Raw genomic sequence first — 14,767 nt, 5'->3', positions numbered from 1 at the left:
CAAAGTTTATCTTACTATAACAAAATATTCAATCAACAAGAAAAAATCAAATCAACAACAAAATATCAAATAAAAAATATCAATATCCAAAAGAAAGAAACCATAAATCATCAAATCAAATTAAGACATTAATGAACCAAATTCTTAAAGAAACAATAGAGAAAATAATTATAATACAAGTAATATGTATTACAATAATAATATTCATTATGATAAATATCATGATAATATTAAGAAATCTTAATATCTTAAAATAAAAGATAAAACAAAAAATATTCATCAAGAGATAAAAATGATAACTAAAGCATTAGCGGTATTAAAAATGACAATGCAAATTATAGAAGAAATAATAGAAAGTTTAATATTAACATAATCATAAAAACAAAAATGGATATCAAAATGGAAGAAATAATAGAAAAAATATATCCAGGATATGACTGGACAATTGATTTCGAAGAATTACCAGAAGATATTGATGATATAAAATTTTTAATAGAATGCAAATATGATAAATATAATTATCCAAAAAAAATAAGAACAGAAGAAAACTACATAATGGAAGAAATCAATAATAATGAAGAAGATGAAGAATATCAAGAAATGATCAGACAATTAGAAAAAATCAATATAGAAGAAATAATGATGAATGTAGAATCAAGAGCAAGTAATATTTCAGATAATCAAAGAGCAGAAAGTTCAAATACCAGAATAATAGTAACCCCAACAACAATTGAAAGAACTAGCAGAACAACTCAAACTTTACAATTTCCATCTCAACATAATTTCAATTCAACTAATTATTATGAACAAAATTTCAAAACATACAAAGGGAAACCAGATCCCTTAGAAGTTATAAAAACAATGCCTAAACAAAATAATGAAGGAAGTATGTTAGTACTAAGCACAGTTCATCCTCAAAATTGGCCAGAATTAATAGATAGATGGGAATCAGATGCCATAAATGCATTAGAAAGAATACCCCATACATTAGACTCAATAGGAACAACAAACTTTATTGAAAATCTTTTAGGAACCACTGCAAGAGATTTACTAAATAGTTGGAAAATTAATTATTTAGAAGAATATCAATACATGGTACAAATGGCTGATAATCCATATAATATAACAGGACAAATTAGACAAATTATCTTAGGAACTAATCCATCTAGAGGAGACACACTATTACAAGATATGACAGCCAGAGATTTAGAAAGACTCCAAATCCAAAACTTTGGTGAAATTGTTCAATTTAGTCAAGCATATATAACATTAGCAGCTAAAACAGGAAGAGCATTCACAAATAATGAATTAACTAAAAAATGGTTTAATAAACTCCCTAAACCTTTAGGAGATATTATTTTAAAAAATTGGATCGAAAAAGGACATGAAAATTTAACTGGAATAGGGTCAGCAATAATGTTTACATTTAATTATTTAAAAGATAAATGTTTGGAAGCAGAAGCAAACAGACAAATCTCAAATTATAGTTATTGTAGTAAAATATATGTACCAGCCCTAAATAATGAATGGAAAAAACAAAAAGGATTAAAAAGAAGTCAATACTTTAAAAAAGGAAGACCTAAACCAAATAAAAGAGCACTAGATCACACGGGGCACGCCGGCTTCTCCTAGGGGACGGAGATGTGAACGTTGGGAATGCCGTTCAACTTACTCCGGGGTTTATCTGGGGTGAAGTAACGGTTAGGGCGGAAGCTTAAAGAGTTAAAGAGAAAGAAGCATAAGCATAATTATTAAAGAGAGAGAGATGTATCAACAAAAAAGGACTTCTTTATTGCATTAGACTTGGATGGTGGATACAAGGGAAGGGATGAGACCTTAAGGATGTGTGGGTGTTGAGTCTCTAAGTATATCCTCTCCTTACAACCCAAGGTTGCCTTATATAGGCTCCAAGTCCTAACTATTTGTTACAAGACATATACCAAACTCAACTATAGCTAACAAGACACTTACCAAACTTAACTATAGCTAACAAGACATATACCTAATTGTCATGTAGTAAACATGACACTTACCAAACCCACTTATTACAAGCATGATCTTCAACGGTAAAACTACTGTTGCTACAGTTATTGCTACAGTTACAAACCTAGTTATCATTTTTATCTCTTGATGAATATTTTTTGTTTTATCTTTTATTTTAAGATATTAAGATTTCTTAATATTATCATGATATTTATCAGAATGATATTTAAAAAAAAATTACAAAAATGAGATATTTTTATTTTTATACTGTTTTACGTCATTATTTTATAAAAAAGATTATATATTTTTCAACCGTATTTTTTATTGGAAGAATATGTAGTTATTATTATTAAAATATGAATTATTTTACATGTTTTTTAAAACTTATTTGTGGTTTAAATTGTTTAAAATTATTTGTTTTTATTTTTTTTAAATATATTTCGATGTGTTTTATTATTTATTTATTTATTTAGTGTTAGATAGAGAATAGATTTGTTTATTGCAGATTTCACAGCTAGTATAAATTTATTTTGTACATGTTTTATTTTTAATTTTGAGATTTAATTAAAAAAAAACCATGCATGACACGCGCAGTTTGTTTCGAGTGTAAGAGAAATTCGATTAGTGAGAGTGTGATTCTACTTCCATGATAAGAAATGATTCGCATTGATGGCACATATGTTTCAGAAGTAATTGAATAAAATTATTGTTATTTAAACTACAAACAAGTTGTTGAATAAAAAATGATGATGATGATGATGATAATAATAATAATTTTTCAAAATAAATACCATTAAAAAATAATAACTTAAAATGATTTTAGAAAATCATTAATGTGATTGTTTAAAAAATAGTTATGCTAATAATAATAACAATTTTTAAAATGGCTTCAAAAACCAAAAACCAAGAAGATGTAGTAATAATAATAATAACAACATATTTTTTTTAAAAAAAAGGTTATATATATATATTTTTTTAAAAAAATAATAACTTAAAAATGGTTTACAAATAAAAAAAATTATTTTTGTGATTTTTTTAAACAAAAAAAAAGGTATGCATGAAAAATAACCAATATTTTAAAATTTTTAAAAGGTCAACTCCTCATATAGTTGATAACATAACTTGATATGATGTTTTTAAATCGATGTTGGTGAATAAATTTTATATAGGGTTATTTTGATAATTTAAAAAACTAGAAAGGTTAAAAACGCACAAGTTATTTTTTTTATGTTTGATTTACTGTAAAGTTATGTTATATATAAAAATAATTTTTATTTTAGACTAATTTTAAACCATTTCAATTTATACAGAGTTTGATTGGCCGTTGAAATGATGTAAATCTCTAAACTTATACTCACAACAGTTTGCTTGTACCTTCATTAACCAGTCTCTAACCCTGTTTTTGGTGTTAGATAAATATCAGATTTAACTAAAAAATAAATAAATTTATTATATTCGTATTATAATTACTGATGATTTTATTATTACTTTCTTTTAGTGCATGGGTATTTAAAATAAATTCCATAAAAAGCTCAAGAGCAATGTTTTTAAAACCGGACCGGATAGCGAACCGGTCTCATATTTGGGTCACGGGTCAGTCGGTTCGACCGGATGACCCGTTCTGGTCGGACCTTCATAAATAAATAATTATCTTAAATATTATATATATATATATTATATATATATTATATACATATAATAACAAACTTTATTATATTTTTAATCATAATTATCTTAAATATTTATTTTAATATCATTATGATTTTATCAAAATGGTTGAAAATTCAAATAATTAATCTAGATAAAGCAACAAATACAACTCCCTAAACCTTTTATTTCTTAATCTATTAATCATAAATGGATGATGATAACTACATAAATTAAACAACTAATTAAATTACTAATTATGTGAGGATGAGACAAGGCATGAACATTCAAAAATAAAAACTAGAACTAAGTATGATTAATTTAATTCTCATATTTGATCATCATTATCATTAAAATAAAAGTATAAAATAAAATAAGTCCTAAATGATCTATACCTCTTAAACAATTTACAAGTTTCTTTTTTTGTTTATTTTCTCATACCTCTAAACTCCAAAGTTCCAAAAATCCAAATAATATTTTCGACAAATCAAGACTCAAAAAGCATCATGAAATCAAGAAAAAAAAAGAGAGCCAATTCATGGCCTAAGTCCTTTCTTAAAAACAAAAAGCAAAAAAACAAAAACAAAAAAACAAAAACAAAAATAAAATAAAATAAATTGAAAACCGGGTTCCATCCGGTTTTGGTCCGACCGGCCGGTTCACCGGGTTTGGCCAGGTTTGACCGGTTCCAAATTTGGTCAACATTAATTCTAAAACCGGACAGGGTTATGGGCCGGTTCCCGGTTTTTCCGCTCCGACCGGCGGGTCCGGTCCGGTTTTCAAAACATTGTTCAAGAGAGGTTAGTCAGATTAAGAAAAAAATAATATGAAATAATTGTGAGGTGTAATTTTTTTTAATAAATATTAAAAAAAAATTATAATATAAATGAAGTTACTCCACACATTTTATTTATGTCTCAATCATACATTGAAAAAGAATCGAATTCTCAACTTTCTGCATGAGAGTCAAATGTCTTAATCGTTTAACCATTAAAATGTCCGCTAAAACATACAATATATTTTGTTTAACAGTAATTTTTATTTATCAACAATCAAACAACCCCTAATAATATAAAAACTAGTTAATTTATTGTTTTTTTTTCGAAATAGAGAGTTTTTCATTGGACTATGAACAATGCCTCGTGATCCGGTTCTTCACAGACCTTGCTTTGAGATTTGTGTTCACGAGATGATGAGATAAAGCAAACATCTCACCAGGTTTCTCAATTTTTTGTTCTCGATCAGAAGGTCATCCCGAGGAGGAGGAGGAGGAGGAGATGGTGCCTCAGAGCCAGAATACCTCTCTCCAACGCCTCCACCTCGTCGAGAAGGTGATCCACTTCTCCTTCTCTTCGAAGCCATTGTTTTTTTATATTTTTTTACTATTCATTTGTGTGTTGATATCGCAGAGGATTGTGCGAGTGTTGGAGCTTGCTGGGCTGGTTATGGATGAGCTTGCGAACTCCACTGGGCCTCGATCCGACGCTCTCACTAGTCACTGCCGTGAATTTATGGTATCCATTAGGGTTAGTAGTGCTTCTTCATGAAAAAGTTCCCAAATTGCTTGACAAAAGTAGGGTTTTTAGGGTTTGGAAACTTAATTTGATGTTATTTTGGTTGGTATTTGGAATTGAGATTATATGATTCTAGAAATGCTCCCCCTTTTTTTTCTGAGTGGAATGCAAATAGTAATGAAACTATTTGTTTAAATTTTGTTGTTTATCAAGTAACAGCAATATTTGTGAAACAGGAATTTGGTAGGAAATGGCTTTTCATGTTGTTGTATGGTTTAGACCAAAAAACTGGAAATTTAACTCACCATGCTTTTAGTAATATTACAGAAAGTTGAATTTTTTAGGTATTATCCTGAATAAATAGCAAGAGTTTCTCACAAGCGAGCTTCAATCGATTATTCATTCATTAAATTGTGCTAAATTTGCATTCCTCTCGCTTACTGGTAATACTGTATGCAGCACCCTTTAGATCGTCTATGGAGTATGACCTGGGATGAGAATATGAGAGAGGGTACTGAATGACCAAAGTAACAATTATTTGAAAGGGCATGTGCGAACTTTGATTTTAAGACCTTAATTTTTAGGCACATATGTTGTACCTGTTTGAATGGAGATGAAGCTACTACCATTCTAAGAAGTGTTGCGAGTAACAAAAATTCTTTGTTTTGTGCATGAGCATAGCTTTTGAAGGGCTATGTATAGATCTTCCTTCTTAAATGTTGGTGGTTATGCTTGAATGCTGATTAATTTTGCAATCCTGGCTCTTACCTTCACAAATCTACATCTCTAAGTTATGTGTGGTTGGTTACTAATATATGACTCATTTTGTTGCATCATGGTTGGCCTTGATACTTCCATGTTTGTTTTCTTGTCATAAATACTCTTTTTGAATTTAACACTCTTAGACATTATCTCCGTAATATTTCTGTCGATATAGGAAGATAATATTATTGCTGAAATTCTTTCTGCTTTCCTTTAAAATAGTATATAACTTTTATTCTCTGAGGGCAAGATATAAACTACCCTAATATTTATGTTCACGCAGGCATTTGAACAAATTTTATTTAGTGTATGTTAAGGCCTAAATCTCATGCAGTGACGCAGCATATTTTCTATACGTCAATCTTGATTGTTTGGCTATGTTTTAATGATCTATGTTGATATTCTGATTGATCTACAAGCTAAGATCAAATAGATGAGGCAATCCCTGGTTTTGATAAGATTCAAATCTAAACTGTATCCGCATGAGACAATCTTCATTAGTTGCTCTGCTGCTATTAAGTTTGGAAGCATGCTTCATATTTGTAGTTATGCTTATTAATTCATAGTTAGACAGTCTTCTAAGTATTTGGTTTTGGCAATCACTTGTTCAGATTTTATAGCTTATGAAATTGTTGAACATGTAGAGGTGAAAAACTTTTTCTGCAGGATCAATTTACAACTAAACTTTAATATTGTACTTTTTTCTCCAGGATCATGTGAAGATTATTGGGTTTACTTTGTTAGAATATTACATTTTGTGTGTTGAGCAAATTATCCTCCATTATTCTGTTTTAGATATGCAACATTGTCTTCCAAAATCTTGCATACTTATAGAAGAGATAAACATCCCACTCCTAATGATGTCACAGTAATTATTGTCTATTCACTAATACCCAAAAATGATGAGTGGTGATCTCCCCTTAATAATCATTAACTCAAGTTTATGTGGCTTTTATTTTTCTTTTAGATCATTTTGGGAAGCTTTTTTCTTTGTCCTAATATGCTAAAAGTTTGATACAGTATTGTCTGTTGAAAAGTGATTATTGATTTTTTACATAATAGCTAATCAAACATGTAATGAAATTTAAACTGTCTGTGAATCTCTGTGTTGGCAGGATATACAAGTGACATTGCGTGAAGAGATTAAAAGTGCTTGTGAGTATCGCCCATTTGAGAAGTGTGATTATAATGCCAGAATTTCTAATGAAATTTGCTGCAAGAAACTGGAATATGTCATTGAGAAGTTGGATGATATGAAACAAAGCATTGAACAGTGTAAAGATGGAAACTGAGAAGCTTATTTTGGCCTGTAAGTATGTGATTATAATAACATTATTATTTCCTTCACATACATTGATAGTATTCCCTTCTTTTGTACCCTTGTATTCCCCTTAGATAAACACCTTCATGTTGTTGTTAAACTAATGTGAACTATATTTTCTTTTGATCATTAGTTTTGTATAAGTTGCAAATCAACCTAGATCTTGCCTTTGAAGAGGTATCCAAATTCTGAATCAAAACATTGAAGAAAGAACAAAATATCTGATTAATGACCTTGCCTTCTTCGATAAGACGACAAGATTTAGCAATCTCTTACAACTGTGTGGTTCATGCATCCTAGAAAATATTTCTTTTGACATACCATTTTTTACTTGACATGACACTTTGTGAAACCACGAAAACAAGGCTTGGAATTTAACACATTCTTCCATGTATGATTGTTTTCTTTTGTTCTTTTACTTCTTGCAGCCCAGCCTGTTCATATTCAAGCTTGCAATCTTCCTATACTCAAGTTTCTGGTCATCTGTGACCGTTAACATTTTAGGATCCTTGCCAGAGAGCTGAAGATCGGAGGATTGTAATTCTTAAATCCATCTATTTATTCTCAGACCGAAAAGAAAGATCTCATGAATAATTGCGGATCATTTTACTGTCTAGAGGAATTGATTCTTTAGTGTTTAGGGTTCCAAAGTCAGTATATGCGGTGCATTTCATACATTATATATGAGTGATGTGCTGTTGTACCAAATGAAAAACAAAATTTAGGTTTTTATTAAATTTACAACATTTTGCATGAAAAGAAACATTGATGGAGGTTGGCAAGCATGTGTTGTGTGCTTGTATATTTCTTCTCCCTATTGTTCCAGTCTGGTCTGTTCAGTTGATATTGTTGCTCTTACATATTGTTTATGGAGTTGACTTTTGTTGACTTATTTTGCATTTTTTGCTTGTGTACCCCTATAAAAATGGAAAATTGGTGATATACCCTTATAAAAGCTCTATTTGCTTTGTGTCCCCATAAATTCCATTTATTTATTTTTTGTTGCTGTTTCCAGATATTAATCTGCCCATTTGATATCATCAAATGGACGGGGAGGAATATTAGGACTAAAATGTGGTTGTTGATATTCTCTTGTATAATTTCTTGTACTTTTATTGTTGATGTATTCTTTGACTAGCAAGTGGATGGACAGAAATACAGGGAAACAACTAGTATGAGTTTGATGTATTCTTGTAGCCCTTTTTTTTTTTGCCGATTGAACTTATTTGAAATAAAATATATATATATATATGTATGTATGTCATTATGGCTGGGTATCATATACCCTTTGAAAATTTAGAGTATATTTGTGGGGTACCATTAGATTCTTAACCTGGTTGAGACTTTTAAAAAATTATTTTCTGTAAGCCAAAACCAATTTTGATAGGGTTGTATTAGTAAATAACACCTCCTTACTGGGTGTGTGTGTGTGTGTGTGTGTGTGTAATGTGAGTAAGCTTCTCTTTTATTTTATATTTATCATGGGTTATTGATGAGTGAGCAGGGATGTGAATGGGGCGGGATTTACCGGGGATACATTTTTCGGTCCCAATCTCAAATTTTTAAACCCATCCCCGTTCCCAAACTTGAATATGAGAACGGGATTTTAGGCCTAGATTAATAAATTAAAATATTATTATTTATTTAATATAAAATTTATAAAATATTTTAGTTGAACAACTTGTTTGTAATTTAAATAACAATAATTACATTCAAGTATAAAAATAAAAATAGTCAAATACATCCATCACTTTTTTTACATTATATATTTTTAATCCGTGTTGGACAAATAGTTTTATAATGTCTGGGTTGTTTACATAAAAAGCATAAAGTATGCTTAATATGATCATGGTTTCTATCAAAGTGCATATATATACGTATGATATTTAGCCGGCTTGTCTTCCATCGTCCTACACGTGGAGCTATCTCTAGTCCAGGCACAGGTTGCCAAATAGTTTCAAACAATTTAAACCACAGATATATTTTAAAAAATTGCAAACCAATTCATATTTTTTAATAATAATAATAATAATAATAATAATATAAATGTGGTTTTAAAAAAGTTTATAAATGTTGAAAATTATCATTATTTATAAAAATGCCTTAAAAATGAAGAAGATGTAATATTAATAATACTAATAATAATAATAATAACAACATATATTTTTTTTCAAAATAAATGAAGTTGAAAAAAAATACAACTTTTTAAAAATTAATAATAACTTAAAATTTGTTTAAAAAGGCGAAATTATTTTTATTTCTATGAATTTTTAAAAGAGAAGGGTGTTCATGGAAAAAAACTAATATTTTAGTATTTTTAAAAGATCCACTCATCACATAGGTGATGACTAATATAGGTGATGACCAGGCTCGATGTAATGTTTTCAAATCTATGTTGCTAAATAAATTTTACAAATTGTTATTTTGATAATTAAAATAAAAATGAGAGTTATATTGGAGAAAAAAAAACCCTACAATTTATATATGCATTTGAAAAAAATTATTAAATTGGCCCATTAAATTAAACAATTTGGGTCAATATGCAATAATGAAAAAAACCTTTTTATAAAAAACATGTGTGTTATTATATAAATATTAAAAAAAATAAAAAAAAGCACTTGTATTTAAGACCTATATTTTTACATTTGAGTTATTATATAAATATTAAAAATTTAAAGGCACCTTTATTTTAAGACTTGTATTTTTGGCTTTGTGTTTTGTTTTTTTAAGAATAACTTTAGAAAATGTAAAACTATCATAACCTTTAGTCTTTTTTTGAATTAAAAAATTTAAACTCTTAAGAAGGTCGCTTCAGTTTTCAAGCCACATTAAAAAAAATTGATTGGGCTCTAAAAATCAATTTCAATTTTCAATTATTTGAGATATTTTTTAAATTAAATTTTTAATAAAATTTCTTCCGTTTTATTTTGTTATTTGTATTTTTTATATTTTTTTAACCATAATTATATATGTACATATGATTTTTTTTGTATTATGATAATAATATTATACTTATATCACTATATGTTGACCCCACTTTTTAATAAATTGTTTGGCTCTACCACTTAGGGTGTTTGCTTGGATTCCATTGTCATTGGATTTATAAATCCCAGAAATTCTCAAATCCCTTGTTTGTTTGTCTGGATTTCAAAAGTGTTTCACTTTCAAAATCCCACATATGAGGGATTTCATTTGTCAGCCAAAACGGCTGTAAAACCAACTCCAAGACTTGGAATCCTGCACATGGTCTATCATATGAAGGCTTCACAAGTCATCCGATAGGGTGAGAGGATCTCATCCTCACCACCTTGCTTCCTTTCATCCCTCACCATTCGAGACATCAGGCAAAAACTTCTTCTTCTTTCTCATCTCTCGCAATCCGACAAGTCCGGCCTTCCGTTAGATCCGACTTTGATCTATTATTGTGGGTCCCACACATTTTTTTAATTACTTTATTAATTGTACATGGATGGCAGTTACGGAATTTTATTTATTTATCTTTTATTTAGGTTTCAAAACCCTAGCCGCCGCCTTTTTGTTTCTCTCGTTATGGATCTTTTTTTGGATTAAGAAGAGGGAGAGATCTAGTTTTTTTTCCCCTCTTCTCCTCTTTTTCTTTTGATTTGGTGTGTGGTGCCGGCAGCGAGGAAGGGGATAGGTCTCTCCGTCAAGAGTTTTGTCTCTTACATTGTGAGGTTCCATCGAAGAAATATCGTAGGATTTTGGGGGTTTTTGAGCGATCGACATGTAAGTAAACCACATATAAATCTATATATATGTATATGCAAAATTCTGATTTTCGATAATAGTTAATTTGGATTTTATTTCTTAGAAAATAAAAACCATTCCTATTCACAGGTTTATGTTTTGATTTTTGTGGTTATGTTGACCATTATTTTTAGAATTTATTAATATTTATTAATTGTTTATTTTATTATTGATAGTTTGCCCATTGATAATTACTTTCAAATATATTAATGTTATTTAATTGATTTATGATATTTTTGTATAGTACGGTTTATATAAATGTTAACCTGACATTAGCTTTTCATTTGGTTATTTATTGTTTACTTTGTTTTATTTTATTATTTGTTTTACTTATCAAATTATTTAACAGAGGTTGTTACATATTGGCATTATCTTATTTGATATAATTGAAATTATTTTTGTCAAAAAAAAGGGATCACTGAATTTCAGTATTGTTGTGTTGACAATAATTTTGGACATACAGATATATTTTTGTATAGAAATTTGTAGTCCCCAATTAACTATGCAATAACCCTATCACTAGGGGTTAAACACTGACCGTGTCGACATGTACTTCTGACATAGAAACTATAGTTTCGCACCGTTCCGTCGATGAAAAATAAAGGCTTTTGATATTCTGGCTCGGGTCACGAGGGTAAACTTATGAGTTTTGAAATCTAACTCAGGTCACCGAGTTTAAATAAATGAGTTATGATGTTTTGTTTTGACATTAGTTGTTTGGGGGACTTATATGCTCGTTATTTTGGTAAATTAAATATGTTTTGATTTATTTCTGATTTTTGGGTTCATTTTGATATTTGTTTCGTTATGTTACATTTTGTATGTTTTTAAAGGTTATTGAACATTTTGTGATCTCGATATTTTTAGTGGTTACTTACTGGGCTCCCAAGCTCATAATCTTGTTATTGATTTTTTTCAGATCCGAGGTAAATAGTGCAACAGGCATCTAAGTGGGCTAGTGAGTTATTATGTTTCCGTTTCTAAAATTTGAGTTAATTGTTTAGTTGTGTGAGTATGAGATTTATGTATATGACACTAGTTTCTATTGGATGTTGAAATTTTAAACTTTGTGTTTCCCATTGTGTGATTAGATTCTGAGGCCTTGCACGCCTACTGGGTCTCGTCCTTGTGGGTGTGCGGCCGTTTGTCGGCGCACCGGGTCTGGTAAGTCGGGTTCGGGGCGTGACAATTGCCATCCCACAAATCCGGATCTCATCTCATGCCATTCGACAGATCCGGCCATTCAAAATATCTGACTCTCTTTTCTCATGTATGTTAAAAGCTTAGGGTTTTATACATCATTATACTTTCTCTGTGAAACTATGAAGAAACTAGCTAGTTATTATACCATGAATGTATCTTCATCTGTGCGATCATCGCCTATATAGAATGGCAATACGTTGTTGCAATTGGCAAATCCTATACATATATATATATCGATAAACAAATACACATCACATTAAAGATTCACTTGTGCAACGTTAATTAATTAATACATAGTCTAATAAACTAATCATGCAATGACTCTACTCACCTAAAGACTTTAGCAAGAACTCCAAGGCCTTCCCCTTGTCCCATTAATAGTAGGACAGATTTCCAACTCCTGTTGGTCAAGAAGCAGAGATCTTCACTCAAAAAACTCATATACAAGAAAGAGAAGAAAATTCATTGAAGACAAAGCTCCAGAGATGAGATTTTATTGTTTTGTAATTCTTTCTTGATATCCCATGGTTTTCTTTTATATATTATTTCATATCCTGGCTATGTTTTTGGTCATTTTTTTTCCTGATTCCTTCATTTCTTTTATGTTTTTCTATTTTCTATCAATTATTAATATATTATGTGTTTCATATAGTGTGACTATGGAAGCATTCAAGGTTGATAGTCTGTAGAAACTTTGTTCATCATTGGAGCCTATTCTTGGGAGACTTGTGAGCGTCTCCAACAATATTTTTTTGGTTAGATGCATGAAGAGTCAGTGAATCATGAATTACTTATTTCTTTTGAATTATGTCATTAGATTGCTTAAATTGTATTTATGTAGGATTACTTATTCTAGCAAATTATTGTTACATTTTGTGCCTATTCAAACTTTAATCAGCTTTTTCATCACCTTCTCTATTTTTCCCTGCTTTTTAATATCTATAGATAAGCTACAACACACTACACTCTTATGACTCTCCTGTTGAGATGATAATGCTATATGTTTTCATGTTAATTATTGTATATGTTTTTGTATTAATTGTTCAGGTCTATTGTGAAGTAATGTAGTTTTGAATTCCGATTTAAATTCTTGTTTTGTTTTTTTTTTTTTTAATTTTTCTTGCCAAAATTATTTATGGTGGTTGTCTTTGAGTTGTACTTTCAAATTTAGATTAGGACTTGTTGAAAGGGTACCCCTGCATGCTATCTTTAAAGTTAGGTTTAGGGTTGAAATGTGAGAACTTGCATATCCACTAATAACTGAATTCCTTTTCCCTTGATGATTATATGAAAAGGTGTAGTTCTAGTAAACACAATGTCTTATGTCTGATTTATATGTTGAAAGCTAATTAATCGCCTATCATTTTGTATTAGATAGATCATTTCGATGAAGATGATGAACTATACATCCTGCAAGTAACAATTTTAGCAGTGGCCTATATTGTGTTAATGATACATAACAAAGAGATGTAGAATTTGTAGAGAACCATCACATGAAAGGTTTAAAATAAGGGAAAAGTATTTGGGCTCGTTTAGATTGCGGAATAGGAATGAGAAGGGGGGGAGGGGTGGTGGGGGAGATGAGAAGAAGGGAGAAGTGTGAATGAGAATAGGAGGAAAAGGAGGATAATGATAAAGGTGTTTGGTTGGAGGATTGAGAGTTAAGGATAGAAAAAAGTAGGAGAGAGAAATATAGTATAATTACACCTATGCCCTTTTATACAAATAAGATGACATTTTACAAAACAATAGTTTATATTTAATAGTAAATAATTATTATAATTATCATTAAATATTTCTAATATATTTAACTATTTTAATTTATTGTTATTAAATATTTCATCTAATTAACATAACTTAAAATAAATTTGTTATTTTAAATAATAAATAATTAGCATGATTTATTATTATTAAGTATTTATAAAATATTTAATTATTTATTTTAATTAATTAAAATGAAATATTATAACTAATTAATACAATGTAACAAATGTTTGTTATATTAATTAAAAGATAAATAACGTGTTTTATTGTTATTTAGTATTTTTAATTTGTTATTTATTTCTTTTAATTGTAATTAACTATTTCAACTAATTAATGTAATTTAAAAATTATTTATTTATTAAATAAATAAATTAATTAATATAAATATATTATTATATAGGAAGGGTATAAAAGTCATTTCATTACTAAGGAATCCAAATCCCCCCAATTTTGGAAGAATTGGAAATGCCCCACATGTATGCATTTCATTCCCATGCCAACCCACTACTCACTCCTTTCCTTGTTGCCAAACATAGGTTTAAGCATCATTGGTGCATGCCATTCCACTCCCAAGGCATGAATCCATGAACCAAACGCCCATTTGTCTAAGTTGATTGATGGAGACGATGCCACTAGCATCAATATGGTCCGGTTGAAAAAATCTATTTTTTTTAATTTATGCAACATATTATGGGAAAAGGGCTTCTTAAAAATACAGTACATATGAGCGTGGAGGAGTAATTGTTAATGTTCGTGTACACCATAGGTCACAATCAATGCAATCGAGTTATTGCACATAATTTCC

At 29.4% G+C, this 14,767-nt stretch overlaps 1 protein-coding gene across 2 annotated transcripts; it reads left to right on the top strand.

Annotated features, from left to right (window-relative positions):
- The first annotated feature begins 4,863 nt into the window (after positions 1 to 4,863).
- LOC120269522 (mediator of RNA polymerase II transcription subunit 11-like) lies at positions 4,864 to 8,201 on the top strand. Of its 2 annotated transcripts, none has more exons than XM_039276863.1 (4): positions 4,864 to 4,961; positions 5,040 to 5,144; positions 7,022 to 7,215; positions 7,656 to 8,201. In XM_039276863.1, exons 1-3 carry the CDS (start codon positions 4,908 to 4,910, stop codon positions 7,196 to 7,198), a joined length of 336 nt encoding a protein of 111 aa, XP_039132797.1. In that variant the 5' UTR covers positions 4,864 to 4,907; the 3' UTR covers positions 7,199 to 7,215; positions 7,656 to 8,201. The 2 variants fall into 2 exon arrangements, with proteins under 2 accessions (XP_039132797.1, XP_039132796.1); XM_039276862.1 differs by having other exon boundaries at positions 5,040 to 5,156.
- Positions 8,202 to 14,767: the final 6,566 nt, after the last annotated feature.

The sequence above is a fragment of the Dioscorea cayenensis genome, chromosome 9, assembly GCF_009730915.1.
Source record: "Dioscorea cayenensis subsp. rotundata cultivar TDr96_F1 chromosome 9, TDr96_F1_v2_PseudoChromosome.rev07_lg8_w22 25.fasta, whole genome shotgun sequence".
Lineage (NCBI taxonomy): Eukaryota > Viridiplantae > Streptophyta > Magnoliopsida > Dioscoreales > Dioscoreaceae > Dioscorea > Dioscorea cayenensis.
Note: the sequence above shows the minus strand (reverse complement) of the source record. Positions and strands in the feature narration are given on the sequence as shown.